A 16605-nucleotide genomic window follows, 5' to 3' on the forward strand; every position below is an offset into this window, starting at 1 on the left:
CGCAGCGCTCGTTATGTCTCTGTATCGTTTATTGATAATTGTATATTCGTGAACCGGCAATTAGCGCCGAGAATACGTATATGCGGGTTTTGCATAATAATCGCAACACGTACGCCGGCGCTATAATCACCGTAATTAGCGATGACAAATAGTTTCTCATGCACCTCGTGCATTATTTTTCTATTAAGTGCTCTGTATTTTTAAGTTGCAATAACTTCATTACTTTGTTTCATTGGACTTGCGGAAGATTTAATATTTGTGTTTAACTTCAATCAAAACCTTTGGAAGTCCTTGATTCCCTTTAATTCGGCTTGGTACAAGCAGAATTTCCGGCTGAGCGTAGAATACTCTTTAGCAGTAAAATTCGTGCTGTGGGACAGTCTTTGGAAGTCTTTTGTTAGGTATTTCTTTTTGTATATGATGGGAGACAAAATCTTGTATCAACAATGAGGCAAATATGCCCTCGATTATCTTTATCCGGTTTTTTGGTCGTGTCAATGAATCAGTTCTTATCAGTATATATATTATCGATATTTCCAGTGAATTTATTTATGCTGCTTCTTATGCGTGTGCTTTTCACTATTGTCTACGTTAATACTGAGCACGAATATTATGGGAATATTTTTCCTTCAATCTATCAGCATTTATTGATGATTAAAGAATTCCTTCAGGCTGGTGAACATATTTCTTCCACTATAAATACTAGCTGTATACGATAACTACACTATTGTGCTAAATTTATAATTTATTATTGACTCAGTTGACTCTGCGTCCTTGTCTCGTTGTTCTTGTGTCCTTCAATTTGTAATTTCTCGACCAGCATTAATTAAATTCATTCTCTACCCGTGGTTCTTTATTTAATGTTCAGTCGGGTGTAACATGTGTACGCATGTCTGTACGAGCTTCATCGAACTGACCGAAGGCGACACCTCATTTTTTCCTACCAGTTAAATTACAATTCTTTGTTTCTTAGTCATTGTCCTGATGTGCGATGCATATTTCTGTGTTCGATATTTGACTCTTCATTTCTAAGCCACCATGCGTAATGACATTAAAGTGGATTAGACTTGCATTCAGCGGGGAATCATCATACGCCTGTGATCATTCCGGTCGTGAAAAATCGTGATGAAATTATGACTATAAGCGGGGATAATTGGAGTAATTTTCCCAGCGTGTGCTATGCTTCTGCGAACTGATAGTATACTTTTCAGACCAAGAGCATTTGTCGCGTCCTTTTATATTGTACTTATGCGCATGGAATTTAAAATATTTTTCATAAACGTGCCTGTGTTCGGAAAATCTTTTTATAACTTTACTTTCGAGAATATTTAAACTTTTTCAAGTTGTTGCTTTGAAAGAGGGCCATACGATAGAAAAAAGTCGAGAAAACTCGTCAGATTTTTGGACGGATCTTTCTTGGGACTGATCCAATAGAAAGCAGAGAACCCGATAGAAAATTTGGAAAGAAAAATATTGGCTCGGTGCAATGACTTAATTTTTCTTTGAGAAAATTTAGTAAAAAAGTGAGTTCAGAATGAGAAGAAATGAGCAGAAATGTTCATCGAAAAACCGGCCATTCGCTGTTAGAATTTCTCATACGTACGACCTTCTTCGTGTTAGAGCTGCAATAGACTGGTCTTTCTGAGCTCTTAATTTGCGGTTACAGGTTGCTTCTAGTATCGCCCTCGGGTTCAATTAATTTAAGAAGATGTCCAACAACTCAGACCGGATTTTACGCAGTAAGACATGAACCCATCAAGCTCGCTCCTGTATTTCCGGTGAAAATTCCAGGAACAATATAGATCGCAGACTGTAAAAGCTTCCGGCATTTCCCATCCGGTAAATCTTTGTGGATAAACGGATACCGCATGGATAGAAGCGAGAGACAAGGAAGACGTGTGGTTAACGCCCCTAGCGAAGAAATACTGTGTCTGGCACTTTTGACGGTACGCGAATACGTTCATCGTCTTTCCTCAATTTATCTGCGTTATCCTGCTCCTGTGCACTCTTGACACGGAAATACACGTGTTTCATGTTCGTGACTTTATGCTTTAAAAAGGCTCAAATTTTTTTCAACTTTTCATTTTTTCTCTTAACCAAACGTATGTTTATTTAGAGAATTAGTGAAGAATTATTTATTGAAATATCCTGCAATCTCTACCAATATGAGGGCAGTGAAAATGTGGGATACGAAGTCGTCCTAGAAAGTCAGATTTCATTCAAAGTTACTGTTATTGTTAAAGAAAAAAAAGGTATCAAAAATTCATCCTATCGTGTCAATGGGTTATAAAAAATATCAATTCAAACTAACACCGCCGAGATCTGTTTCAGCATTGCCGCAGACACTGTCTTCATTTCCAGCTATTAATCCGTAATTAACTCAGGCACGTTCTATGTTCCGAAAAGTCATCAAGCATAGTGTCAGTTCAAAGCTCGGCCGCAATGAGATTTTTAAGCACCGTGTAGTTTTCTCCCGAGATGCGTTAATTAGATTTTTACGGCATCGAGGAATTGGGCTAATTTTCTACCCGCTCTATTTTCGACGGTTAGGAAAGCTCGCGGCTTTTGTTTGTTTTTCCAAACGGTGAATTTTCTTCCATCATTCATAGGTGTACGTAGAGTTTTTTCGCTCTACCACATGGAAATATCATACATACGATAATTCTTGATATTTTCAAGATGAACGATCAATAGTGATACGCTTCAATCATCATCATCATCATTGTAATATTAGCTCAGCACACTCGGATCTTCTGGTGGATCATTCCCTCAAAAAATCCATTATCCTGTTTATAAATTAAAAATTGACTAATACCTTAATCTTCATGAGTTATTCTTAAGCTATGCATTTTATGATAATATCTGTATATTACCATGAAATATATATATTTATATAATATGTATATGTATATATAATGTCAGTGCGAGGCCGAGCCAGATAAATAACGCGTGAATGTGCGAGCGGACTCTCGCCACATTATCTCTCTTAATAAATAACGCACGATAGCAAAGTCAGACTCTCACGTTCGCGCCGCGAAGCCTCACCGCATACGCTCTTGTACATTATTGACTTCATTGGGGGCATATTTCGACAAATATATGTCATATCCTGCTATAACATAGCAACCGTTCTTATATACGATAATACATGTCTTACGCAAGGTTACGATTTATTTCTTCGGTAAGGTTCGTTTTCTTTGTTCCGTTCATTATCTTGTTACAAACTTCTTTTACCTAGTGCGTATAGTGTATTCGATGTTCAGGGGATTATCTGTCTGATTTACGTGAGATGGATATTGAAATTCGTCGATGATTGGCAAAAAAACATTTAGCAAAGTGTGTACATTTGAGAAGGATTTTCTAAACTCAACATTTTCTTCTAATCAATTCGCTGGCTTTTTCAAAATTTTTGAGAGTTACGTTGACGATTGGAAAAAAAATGATAAAAATACGAATTTGAATTGACGGGAAAAATTGGTTTAACGAGACATTAAAACTTTCTCCATCCCCCGAATTTCGAATACACTTTACAGAGGTTTTCGTGTCCTCACTTGATCATTATACTCACTGCCGCAGGTGGCGGAGGAATCGTCGTTTCCTTGGGCGTTGCATCTTCCACTTCTTTGAGTTTTTCTTCGGCTTTTCTCTCCTTAAGAGCTTTGAGAAGTTTCCATTTGGATCCTGGGGGTCCTGGGCTGACTTGACCTTCTTTGAGTGTCGTGTCCGAACTGCCACATGACGAAGAGTCGATTTTAATCTTCGGAAGACTCAACGTCGCAGTTGTTCCGGTTTCTGCACTTCCGGCACCCTCGCGTTCGCCTTCAAGGACAGTGCTCTCGGAATCCCAGGCTCCGGGGATGCTGACTGAGACCTCGCTAGGTGGTACACTTACGCTACCTTCGCGTGAGAGTGAATCCGAACCCTGAAGTAGTCTGTCTCCGTGACGCAGAGTAGAACCAGCGGAGCTTCTTCGGGATTGCTCTTCCTCGAGATCCTTGTGCAACATCTCATCTTCTTCCAACTCGTCCATTGAGTGAACGGGGCTGTCCGGTCCCGATGTTTCTCCTGAAGATCCCTCCTCCATTGTGATAACTTTGAGATTTTTTTCTTCTTTTTTTACTTCTTCCTCGTGAGCCCAGGTATGATAATCCGTTACCCTCGCAAAAACTGCTTCTACCGTTTCGGCGTTCTTCATTTTTGGTATAGGTCTACCCGCGAGTTGCGCTTCGTGGTCAGGATAACGACGCTCTTTCGGCATCGTTACATTTCCGTTAATCCTTGCTCCTCGTGGCACTTCCTCTCTTCGTATTTCTCTCTTAAGATCCTCGTCTTTAGGTTTCGCTTTCAACCGGAGTTCCCTCAACACGAATGACATTCTCTCTTTCACATCCTCGTCCGGTTGATAAGGTTCTGTCCCTTCGGGCTCTTCAGCCAATACTTCATTCATTTCTGGTTCAACTTCTGACTGCCTTTCCAGTTCTTGTAACTTCCGCAGTTCATAACAGTACCACTCATCCTCGGAATCTATAGAATCTTCTGTGCTCTGACGTCTCGATGACACTCTGGATGTACTCCTGTACGAATGTGTACTTCGGTTGTCTTCGTCACCTTCTCCGCTTCTCGATCCACCCCAGGGGATCTCAAGGGACTGTTGATGCCTCGGTAAAAACCTTGAACCACTTTGTGTGTGACCTCTGATACTCGAGGCCGATGGACTACCTTCCGAAGCCGGTGCTTCCTCGGATATACTCGTTACCAATTCTGGGGGTTTCGAACTACCTGTTCGCTCGCCTTTTTCTGACAGTGTGTCTTCAGGAAACTCTTGACTGGGCTCCTTGCTGGGTTGATCGTCCTCGGACTTTCTGTCAGTGCTACTGTCTTCGTTCATCGCCTGGTCATCGGATACCGTGGAAGACTGTCGCTGCCGATACTTTCCCAGTGCTCGCGATACCGCAAACTCCATACTTGCACCACCCATGAGAGCGACGCTCGGTAGTTTTGGCGCTTTTTCGTTAGGCGCTTCGTCCGAGCTGCCGGTCGATCGCTTGATATCGCCTACCGTTGGAAACATAGAGGTTGAGCCACCGGATCCTGAACCTGTGCTTTTGCCTGAAGCTTCTTCCTCTGCGCCGCCCACATTATCCGAAAGCTCGTGCTCGCTACCTTCGGCCTTCCTCTGATCTCTGTCTTTCGTCCAATTATCTTGAGCCACTTGTTGCTGGAGTTGTTCTTGATGCTGTTGAATCTGTTGTTGAAGCATTTGTTGTTGTTGCTGCAAATGCTGCTGCTGTTGTTGCAAGTAATCTTTCTGCTGCTGGATACTCGCTTGCTGCTGTTGTTGCTGCGGTGACTGTATAGCTTGCTGCTGTTGTGGTGGTTTTCTTTTGGTACTTGTTCGCACTTTAGCGAAGAAAGGTGGCTCCTGATTAACGTCAGACATTACACTATCTTCGTCCTCCGAAAGACCACTCTGACGTCCACTACTCCACTCGGTCTCCGATTGTTCCGGATCCGAGAGAGATTGTGAGTGATGACTCCGTCGTTTGGCTTTTTGCAAAATACCAGACACCGTTGAGACCAAAGTGTGCTTCTTCTTCTTTCTGGCGGTCTGTGGTCGCCCTCGACCTCTTGCCACCTCTACAGCGGATCTTTGTTGCGGAACAGCGGTACCTGGGGGCACATCCAAATCTTCTCTTCTTACTCCTCCAGGCAAAGATTGGCTTCTGTGTCTTTTCGTTAGATGAAGATCGGGCAACCAGTTACTCATGGAACTCATTGCGTTTTTCAAAGACGCTCCTCTTCTTACTTTCTTTGTCATTTTAACCTCCTCGTGGTCTTTAATATCGGCCGATATACTGATGTAACCAGATTGAGAAACTATAACACTCGAAGCATCATAGTAATTTGTCTGTTGATTTTGTGACTGCGCACTTGCTGGTCGACTGGATTCCTGATCCTGGGTATATTGATGTTCTCTTTGCCACTGTCTCTGGTAACCGTCGGTCAATTGTGCACTCTCGGAACTCCCCACGCGTTGACTATATGGTTGATACTGTTGCTGATAATTTTGTGACGAATAGGCATGATGATACTGATGGCTTTGATAGGCTGGTGGCTGGGGGTACCTTCTGTCCGTGTAGGGGCTTTGTGCGTAACTCCCATCAGAGGTAAGAGATCTTATGCTCGAAGACGTTGAATCATGAGGTATTTGCCCTTCCATCGAACTTAACCATGATGAATTCTCATTCGCTTCCGGACGTGGAAGATTCGCGCTCGTTGGATAATACGATAGTGCGTCGGTGATGTTTCCAGTTGGGAACATCGTGCGGTACATTGCATTTTTATAACCTTCATGGTTCGTCATACCTTCGCCGTAGGACATCGCTCTTGACGGTTTCTTGCCACTACGTGCGAAATGGGACGACATAGTAGCTTCTGCATACTGTAAGGCGTTGTAGGCTTCTTGATAATTGGCATATTGATCGGTTGATTCCGGCTGAAATTCAGACCTAAAGCCATACGAGCCTGAACCGCTGGTGTATACACTTGTGATGACGTGTTGACGATTACTACCAGCAACTGAATAAATCGCTGGTTGATCCGGCCGATACAAAAAATCCATAGTGCCTGGTGGAACGACATCATAAGTATGCTGTAGACTTTGTTGACGAGTGCGTTTCTTCGGACTTTGACATGTGGCACCCGTGGGTGCGGGTGGTGGTACGAAGTTGTAATCCTCTTTGGAAGCCGGCGACTTGAAGGGAGTAAAGGGCGGGATATGATTCGCTGTCGTGGCGTACGAGTGGCTCGTTACCGCTGTCGATAAATTACCAAACGCATCTCGTCCTTCAGGTGTATCGTAAAGGGGCTCTTGTGTCATAATCGGTGCACCGGTGCTCGTCGTAGTGACAGTTTCTGGAAGTGGAGGAATCGGACTTGCCGTTCTCATAGGTTGTGCACTCGACATAAGAGCGGATCTTGCGTGATCCATTGAAAACGAAGTGAGCATTTTAGTTATTGAATTCTTGGGCGAACCGGGCGACTTTTCCAAGCTGCTCCAGCCACTCATGGACGAAAGACCGGAGTCTGATTTTGCCGCCACTATATTTGCGTTGGAAGGTTTTACCACATGTTTTGGTGAGATTCTCGGTGATTTCGGCGAATGAGGACTTAATCTGCCCTGTTCAAGGACTGCAATTTTTTCGGAATTTTTCAGGAAGCTTGGACTCTGAGCGCGCTTCGCTTCAGACTCCCTTTGTTCGGCGGTAGGCATCAGGAAGGCATCTGTCGAGTCTCGCGGTGCCGGAGGTGGTGGCGAACTCGGCGATGGACTGGGCGGTGTTCTGCTCTCGGGAAATTCAAAATTTAATCGCGCAGCACTTCCAAAATATCCATCGCGCCGAGTTCTCAAACTTTGCACGCTGTGGACACTATGAACGCTGTGAACACTGCTCGCCGATAACGTTGGGGATGGTACTTTTTCCGTTGTTGTATTATATATCGTCGGTGAGGCGCACGTCACAGCTACGAAACTTTCGACCATAAGATCTGTGAGCTCTTTGTTTTCCGCATATCCTTTAGCAAAATTACCAACGTCAATGGGAAGTTGAATAACAGGATCAGGGCTCTTTTCCAAGAGCGTTGTTGTATAATCGAGCCGCGGTGGAGTATACGTAGAGGAAATCGAGTCAAGATGACTCTTAGGTGTTGAGCTAAGTCGAGGTGAAATTGAACGAGCCGTGAAATCACCATCTGTGGCTAAGCCACTGTCGGTACTAACTCGTGAAATTGACCTACCGGTGGAGCCTGGACTCTTCGAGTACGTCCAATTATCGACATCCGTTTCGGCATATATCTTTCTCAATTGTTCGTCTATGCAGCTCGCTTCCTCAGCGAGTTTGGCTTCAGCTTCCGTAGTATATTGACGTTTCGGGGATTCCATGAGCCTTGTTTGTAATTCGATAAGATCCTGGGAATCTTTCTGTAATTTACACGTCAACCGGTCAAGCTCGTGAAGTTTCTCAAGTGCCACTTGGTCCAGGGAGCTGAGTCTGGAAAGCTGAGCGAGATCCTGCTCACTCACACACGGTGTATTGCCACGATAGCTCTTGTAATCTGCAGCGCTGAAAACTTCTCCTTCATCCTCATCCTCGTCTATGTGTTCTTTTTCCTCTTTTTCATTGAGATCTTGCTTCATTTCTTTTTCTGTTTGTTGTTGTTGCTGTTGCTGTTGACTCGGAGATCTTTCGATATCCTTATCCTTTATTGAGGTTTTCTCGAAAACGCTACCATTACTCTCGATCTCTTTTTTCCCATTCGAATCCTCGACATCTTCGGCCTCTTCCCATATCATGCCAAGTTGAGAGGTTGGCCTGGATGTTTCTCCACATATAAGATCTTCGCGATATGCATTGTTCAGACTCCGGTAGAAAGCTTCGTCGGGTATATTGGATTCTTCTTCTAAGGTTTCAAGGGCTTCAAGGCTCCTAACGTTTCGATGCATATCAGTTACAGCCGCGGCTGCAGCACTACTATCTTGTGTTAATCCGTGCATTCTTACTAGTTCCTGCTGTGCCAGTTTTTCTCGCAGAACACTGGTTTCTTCGACTCCTATTGCAGCACCAAGACTTTTGGCAATTGCATCCAGCTCACCAACCGAACTCTGTTGCACCGCTAAACTGCTTTCCATAACGTTTACTCCTTCGTGTTGGCTGCCAACACTACCATTACCACCGCCACCACCACCGGAACTACCTGGACCACCACCACCCGTGTAAAATTCGATCAACTGGCTGATTACCGTCTGTTGCTCGTATAACAGACCTTCGAGCTTCTCTAGTCTCTCCCACATTTTAATGTATTCCTGGCTCAAGAGATCCAACGCTCGCCAAGCATACTTCAATTCAGTCTCGAGAATATTCAAACGCGTGCCCAATCGTTCCATGTAATCGCTTATAATGTAGTCGACATTACCGTCACCGGTGAGCCCGTAATTTGGTACTGCAGTAGTTTCAGCTCCTGGACTTCCCGCAGGCGCCGGTCCGTTCATTTTTGTTCCGTCCATCATTCCTGTTTTCAATTGTACCTTCGATTTTATTTTTATACTGTTTTCGTTTCACCTACTAAGTATGCTCAAGTCTTCCTCTCTCGTGTTCTCAGAGTAATTAATATTTCAAAAACCCTGAGAGTGGAACGGTTATGTTTCTGTTGTTGCCGTTGCAGTCAGCTATCCTCAAGCTCTCCATGTTGGTACAGAATTTCAGTACACTCTGTTCCGATGATTAATGAAATCTCAATGGTGAAAAAGATGTTGCAGTGGAATCACACTTGACCTTGTGGCCCGAGAAGGAACATGAATTTTGTCTTCGTATCCAGCACCGATGTCCTCTCGATTCTGTCATCGGCGGCTGGATCTTCTGAGTCTAAATCACACCGAAAACCCATGACGCTTTTTGATCCGTTGCTGAAGATATCTTTCATCTGACAGGATCCCATTTCCTGCCTTTTTCACATTTTCCACACTGCTCGTTGATCCGTGTAACGTTGTTTCGGTGATGACTTTCAGCCGTTTGTCCTCTCTCAACACTTTAAAAGCACTTTCCAGTCCAATTTTCGATACTTCAGTCCAGCTAATTTATTCATTAGGCACTCTCACTAGTACGTTCGGCAATCTCGACTCAGTCTGACGCACTGCAGTAAAATACAACTGGTATAACGACAATTTTAAATTCACTTTTAATCCATAGCTTGGTGATCACGCTGCTTTCGCTATCTGCAAACAGGTCAAAGATATTCTTTCTTTAGTAGGAAGCAAGGATTTGGGAGATTGACGGAAAATATTAGAATCACATGTTTGGGCGCCGAACAGTTTCCATTGCTGTATTCTTTTGCAATAGTATATTCCAGTCTATTTTCAATACCAACAAGACGTTCTGAAAGTCTTGAAAGAAAATTGAATTTCCACGCAAATCTTACCTGAAGCCACGAGAGAAAAATACTATTTTCTGAATTGGGATCGAAAGAGTGTTACATTGAGTAGGATAAATAGATAAATATTTAAAGTATCAGACAATCATCATGCCCGAGAACAACATTCATTTTACGTAAAAAGCAATCAAGTTGTCAATTATAGCCAGGTCAACGTGAAAGTTGACCGATAATAACAAAAGTTCATTGCTTTATAAATAAAACTGTTTCTAGCATGAATAATTTCTATGCATCGGAGAAATTCGCTCAGTTGATGCGAAATTGCGGAAAATTTTGGTCCACGCCTTTATGCTTTTTCTCAATAGTTGGATATGAACACTGAAACGTTTCTAGATGCGCTCGGTACTGAGTGCACGAGTTTCGTTGGAAATTAGTGCCAAGCGGTGGCGTCCCGCTTCTGCTTTTGTCGTCTCATCGACGTGTATATAATATGTACGTATAGACTCGATTGCACAAGCATACGTCGAACTAATCGTAAGATCTCGCCGGACTCGAGACACCTGAAGAGCCGTCCAACAATGCGCCAAGACTTCTGAGTAGGAGTTGGGGTCTCGTGCGAGGTTCTTGAAACGGGAGGTCGTAGATCGATTGTAAGATGAGGAGAACGTTCGTTCTAGATACCACTGCCGCATACAGTTCTCGGTCGTTCTCTCTCTCTCTCTCTCTCTCTCTCTCTCTCTCTCTCTCTCTCTCTTGCTCTTCATCGGACTGACATATCTATGGACGTCATAGTTGGGAGCTGAAATGGTATCTGGTTGAAGGGATGCTGCTCGAGATGTTGCTTGCAAGTAATTATTGACCCTAGCTATTGTCACAAGTCAGACACGTTCCCATGTACTTGTGGCACGATGTAGCAAATAAGATCGATCTTCTGTTGAAAATGATTGTTTTGAAATGGAATTATTTTGGGTGTTTGGTTTGAAGAAATATTCACAACAACTCATTTTCCAACGAAATTTTTGTCCGCATCATCACAAATTTTCCTTAATTACAATTTGTTCCTTTATGAATTATTCCTGGTTTCTTTCTACGTTTGTCAAACTTTATATTGACACAACGTAAAACAATTACGGACTTTACAGTCGATTACTTTGTTCCTCAAGGACCAAGCGAGGTAACAACTGGAATGTTTCTGTATAGATGCATAAAGGTATTCAGACAATTCCCGTATAATTTCAGTCGTCAGAAGCGACGAGTCCCCAGGTGGTACTATAACCGCTCACAGAGCTCACTTCATGCCTGGCGATGCGCATTATAAAGCTTGTTCCAGTTCCAATTCTTTATATTCTTCCGTTCTCACCGACCAAGGCATGGATTTTTCTTATATTTTTTATTCTTGTTGCAACTTTCATATAAATAATTTTCTTGCCTCTGATCTTCTTGCTTAACTTGCTTATTTTTCAGCAGAGATTTTCAGGAGTTCAATTCATTCCAAGAGTGCTTATTCAGTTACGATTATTCTCGCAATATCAATGACTGTAACAAACTTATAATCATCCAATTTTACCATTTATATTTATACATAAATAACAGTTATTCTTCTCGAAAAATCATCGGTTCTCTTGTCCGATGTTCGATGGCCATGTCATGTGCATGTCGGGATGAACTATTACGGGATGCTGTTCCTCCGAGCAGTTGGAATTGGCTCGGTGTAGCAAAATCGATTATCGAAAAAGAAGAGAACGAACTCCAAAAAGTATTAAGGACTGCGGGAGAACGAATCATGCCCTTCCCTACGTTAGCTACACTTTAGTAGTTGAAATTCCAGGTAATTCAAAACGATTGAAATGGCGTGTGCTATTTTCTTCAAGAGTACTCGAAATTTTACTGCCGAAATAAATTCTGCAGTGGGGCCAACTTTATAAAGTGTTCAAGTTTGAAGTATCGTTTACTTCAGTGGAATTTCACTGACGAAGGATCGGATAACCGCTCTGATAGTATACATTGAAAAAACTATGCGGCCTCCAGAATGAAGGCAAATGCAATGAATTTTTTTACTTCCATCGACAAAAGTTGTCCAGTTAAAATCTTGCATAAACGAAAAATAAATAAAAAATTTAAGTATGCGGAATTAAAATTCCTGGGGTTTGAAAAACTTCGTGCAAAATGATTATTACGGGGCGGAGAAGTTTGAAAAAATCTTGGAGTAGTGGTCTTGAATTTTTGTGGAGTAGCTGACCAGTCGAGCAAGCTTGCGGAAACGAGGTAGTCGGGGCCATTGTTCCGTCGGTGTTCGATCGAGCTCAGAGAGAAGCCCACACCGTGCAATTCTCTCCGTCCCGTAGCACGGTCTTGCTTGCTCTCACAATTTCAAGAGTTTTCCAGTACTATTACTTTTCACGTTTGAGCGGAGCGCGACGAGCGAATAGAAATAAGGGGAGGAGGGATTAAAGTTGTAGATGTATGAAAGATATGAGAAAAAGGGAAAGATATATTGAGAGTGCAGAGAATGGAGAGGGGCCATGGGACACAAGGGTCTCGACATTCACGCATGAAACCAGCCAAGTATAAAGAGTTCGTTCATAGTCAGACAAAAGACTCGTGCTGAGGGAGGCACCAAATATCGGCCATGAAAAAAACACACGAAGTCGACACACAAATAAGAAAGAAACAACAAGAAAAATCTGTAGGTTTTAATGACTTAAAGCTCTGGTATACGAACACAAAAGCTTATCCACCGTTTTTTGTGCAATTTATGTTTTGTATTTTCACCCTTTTCTTTCAATTCTTCGACTGCAACGCCATCTTTTTTGTACTATAATTAGCCTAAAGAACTGAGGAAAATGGTGAGGCGCCAAAACTATCAAAACGAATTTGCATGTAATTAAGAAGCAGGGGAAACAATGTCCCACGTAAGTTGAAGAAGACCAGTTATGCCATGAAATTATTCTTACGAATTCCAAGCCTGTGCACGAGGGACGGGAAGAAGTAAGAAGAATTATTGTTTCCTAACTCCCGGGGAGCTTCCTCGAGCGAGTAACTTAGTTCATACGCCTACGTTACCACTGAAAACGAGTAAGAGTAAGAGGAAGTTGGCATCTTAGAACAATCATAAATTTTAATTATTAATTTCTCAGTGAACCTCTATAATTCAATGTTTCTTGCTGGATGTGAACCTTGCTTCATTGGCCTTGAAAACTAGATCATTTATTCGATTACCTCCTTTTCAATCAAGTATTCTTTAGGTTGCATTGAAAAAATAAGATCTTACCAGTTTTGAATGAATGAAAAATGATCGAAATCCTAAAAATTTATGGAAAAACTCGGCCTTCTTTTTCACTCTCTCCTTTCCTCCATGCTTCATCGAGAAATATTTCTTCCGCATTGTCAACAAGAACACGTGTCGGTGCAACTTTAACAAGTCAGGCGAAAAGGCTTTACCTCGTTACACCCGAGAAATGTGAGCAGTTTTCTCCTCACGTACATTTTTCCTTCATATTTTTCTTCCTCTCACCGCTTTTTAGTTCTTTTTAAATTCGTTCCTTCATTCGGGCTTTTTATTTGGCTAGACATCCCTATACTTTTGTATCTTCTAATGAGGAACGACCAGTGGGAATTTCCAGGTAAAATGTGCTATATAAGCTGGGGTGGAGGAACAGAAGGGAAGATTTTATCGATTCTGTACCCATGCGTCGGACGAAAATTGCGGCCGAGGAACATAAAAATTGGGGAAAATATGTATTTGTGATACGAAGGTTATTTTTTCACATAACAAAGCTGTTACAATTGGTAATTGGCAATAATTTTCCAATTCCTCCGTTGTCAAAGCTCGAAATATCCAGAACCGAAGGGCAATTCAATAGAATCGATAGAGTAGCCGGGTACACTTTGACAAAGATTAACTGTAAGTGACCCTTTGATCTCGGTACAATGAACAGGCTCGGTTCACAGGCAAAAAGCTCCAGACAAAGATAAAGCTCCAAGGACGATGAGAGCTACCTTAACTATGATTCGTGAGGGAGAGAAAGATGTTGGAAAAAGATAAAGAGAGACCAAGTATGGAGCTTGCGAAATTGGTCATGACGCAGCAATAACCTGGATATACACACATTCACACACTGAACAGCAATACTTTTACTTCCCTTTGGACATACGTGATCGTTATTTATGTGAACCTTTTTACTCTTCTTGTGTTGGAGCTGGCGTATGCGACAGCTCAGGCGATTTTTTTCATTTTCCCTGCGGAGGCCATTTGACACGTACAAGATAGAATTAACAGTAATTCCTGGTAAGAACGAACGCTCGATTTTTGTTGCAATCATTTTATTCGATACCATTATAAAATGTCGATGCTATCGGGGTTGTAGTTCTCCAAAAAATTGATGTAAATTTGAATAAAACTTCGTTCAAGCAGAATGTAAATCTTATTTCGCCACTTTTTGATTATTACTAGTTGATAACTGGAAAATTTGCTAATGTTTTCGTGAACACTTAAAATGGAATGCATCCATAATTAAGGCATGAAACTTTTTGACAGTTGATCCTGTTTTCGTTCTTCTAAAGTAATTTTGATGCTATCACACATCAACGCTAACCATTTGTAACTAAACTTGCGAAGTTATGTGAGCTTTCTTCCTTTTCGATGTAAGCTTCTCACATTGTTGGTAGTACAAGGTAAATAAGGGGAGCGTCTCGTTAATCCGCGACCTCGTTCCATCATTGCTCTCGGTAAAAAATTGCCTCACGTCTCGCCTTGAAATTTTCAGAAGACGTTAACCCTTCGTCAATTTTTATTCCCACATAATACCTTTCGAAAGGGAAAAACTTGCCTGAACCCTTGAGCTGGTAATTAATTGAACACATTGCTTAACCATGACTTGAACTTTGTCGGAAAACCTGAATAAAACTCAATGGATTATTTCTCAAACGAGATGTTTCGCTGAGCCGCCCAAGATTTTCTCAGGGGATTCGGAAAGAAGGTTAAGAAAATCCAAGGGTCGAAACTTATTCCCTTTCCGTTTTTTTGTCTCTCATTAGCCAGACACTGAAGAGAATCTTGGCCCAAGTCTCTTACACAGTGTATGCCAATACGTTGGCGCGGAGGCCGAGGTGAACGAACCTCGATGACCCTTTTATCCACAGGTGTTCTTCGGTTTTATCCTGTGAAAAAGTCTTTGCAGACTGAAGCAACTATTAATTCCTTAAATTTCGTTGAACTCATGACCAAAGCTTGCTGATATTAATAGTAAAGTTATGAACTTTCGTATGTCATTCGTGGACCGATACAAAAGTTATGACTTTACGAAATAGCTCTTGCTGATTAGCTGTGAGTTGCTGATCTATCAGCGTGGAAGTACGAACTACCTTCTGCATTAAATTTGGTAAATATATCAGCAGAATTGATTAATTCCAGTCTGAATTGACTTTACGTTGTTCCTGGGCTGTAAACGTTACTTCAATAACTTCATGTAATTCACTTCAAATACGATAATCGTATCGAAATACACAATTTCTTGGCATCTGCGATAGATATTTTTATAGAACTTATTTGAGTGGTTCGAAATCAGCGCAGCCCTAAACCACGTAAATTTATATTCTCATGGATGTACGTTGTGGTTATACCAGGACGTGAAGTCCACGTTATAATTAAGTTAACCGAAACGAAACGTTATGCGTTTAGGGTTGCTCGGCTCGTCGAGCAATCCACGTTTGCAAGATCATTACTTCAGTACACTTGGTACGAGCGTACGTGATACAGAATGGAGAGGCTGTCTAAACAATCTCAATTATACAACGCAGTTATATATCCACGAATCGAGACAATTATGCCAATTATCATCTACCCACGAATGGACGATCGATCCTGCATCTAATTTCAAAATATAGTAATTGGGTTTCCATATTGATCGTGGTATCTTAAAATAATATCCTTTCCTCAACGTATACTCGAAATTTCCACTGATCCATTGCGCCCGAGCAAAGCTTTACGATGAATTAAACATGAATTAACGATGTGAGTGGCGAACCGTCGCTTCCAGACCGATCGTTCATCAGGGTGCCTCTTAATTTATTCACTTCCCTCTGTAGTGGATACATTTTTCAATGAATTTTCGATGCTGCCATAATCATCATTCTTATTGTTTAGAAGCTTCAAAAATACATTGACGTCCAGTGGGTACAACATGAAATGTAAGATGAGAAAAATTCATATTCGTATTTTCATGTAAATACACAAGGAGATGCGTGTTTTAAAAACGAGCGAACGGGGAAGTTGAAAAGGTCAGGTAATTAAGTTCAATGACACGTCTATTCAATGAGTTCGTAAATGGGAGCATCGCGTTTACGGCGGATGGGAAAATTTGAGCGTCGCGTTTGCCTCTCGTGCATCGGTACTCTTCATCCAACATTTTCAGCCTACGTCCTTGAGAATCCAACCATGAATTTTCATTTAGTTAAGTAGTTTCGTGTAAAAATGCCTCATTACACATTCATGATGGAAAATGCATCGTAAAAATAAAAAGCATTAGAGCCTTTTTCCAACCCTCGCTACTGCTTATCCAGAGCAGCTTTTATCTTTGCCCTTCGTTAGGCTGGTTGACTTATTTCAGCTATCCTACCACCGGCGCACCTAATTTATGCGTTGTTGAAAAAATTACTTCATAAATATCACGTACATTG

At 41.8% G+C, this 16605-nt stretch overlaps 1 protein-coding gene across 12 annotated transcripts in view; it reads right to left on the reverse strand.

The window, feature by feature from the left end:
- unc-13 overlaps window positions 1-16605 on the reverse strand; it is a 271226-nt gene that overhangs the window by 68051 nt on the left and 186570 nt on the right. For 10 of the 12 annotated variants that reach the window (XM_043422137.1, XM_043422138.1, XM_043422135.1 and 7 more), the window contains exon 2: window positions 3569-9772. The exons of the other annotated variants lie outside the window; for them this stretch is intronic. In XM_043422137.1, coding sequence (XP_043278072.1) covers window positions 3569-9067 — 5499 coding nt within the window. In that variant the 5' untranslated portion in view covers window positions 9068-9772. The remainder of the gene's footprint in view (window positions 1-3568; window positions 9773-16605) is intronic. 12 annotated transcript variants of the gene reach the window in all.

This window comes from Venturia canescens, chromosome 6 (assembly GCF_019457755.1).
Source record: "Venturia canescens isolate UGA chromosome 6, ASM1945775v1, whole genome shotgun sequence".
NCBI classification, from domain to species: domain Eukaryota; kingdom Metazoa; phylum Arthropoda; class Insecta; order Hymenoptera; family Ichneumonidae; genus Venturia; species Venturia canescens.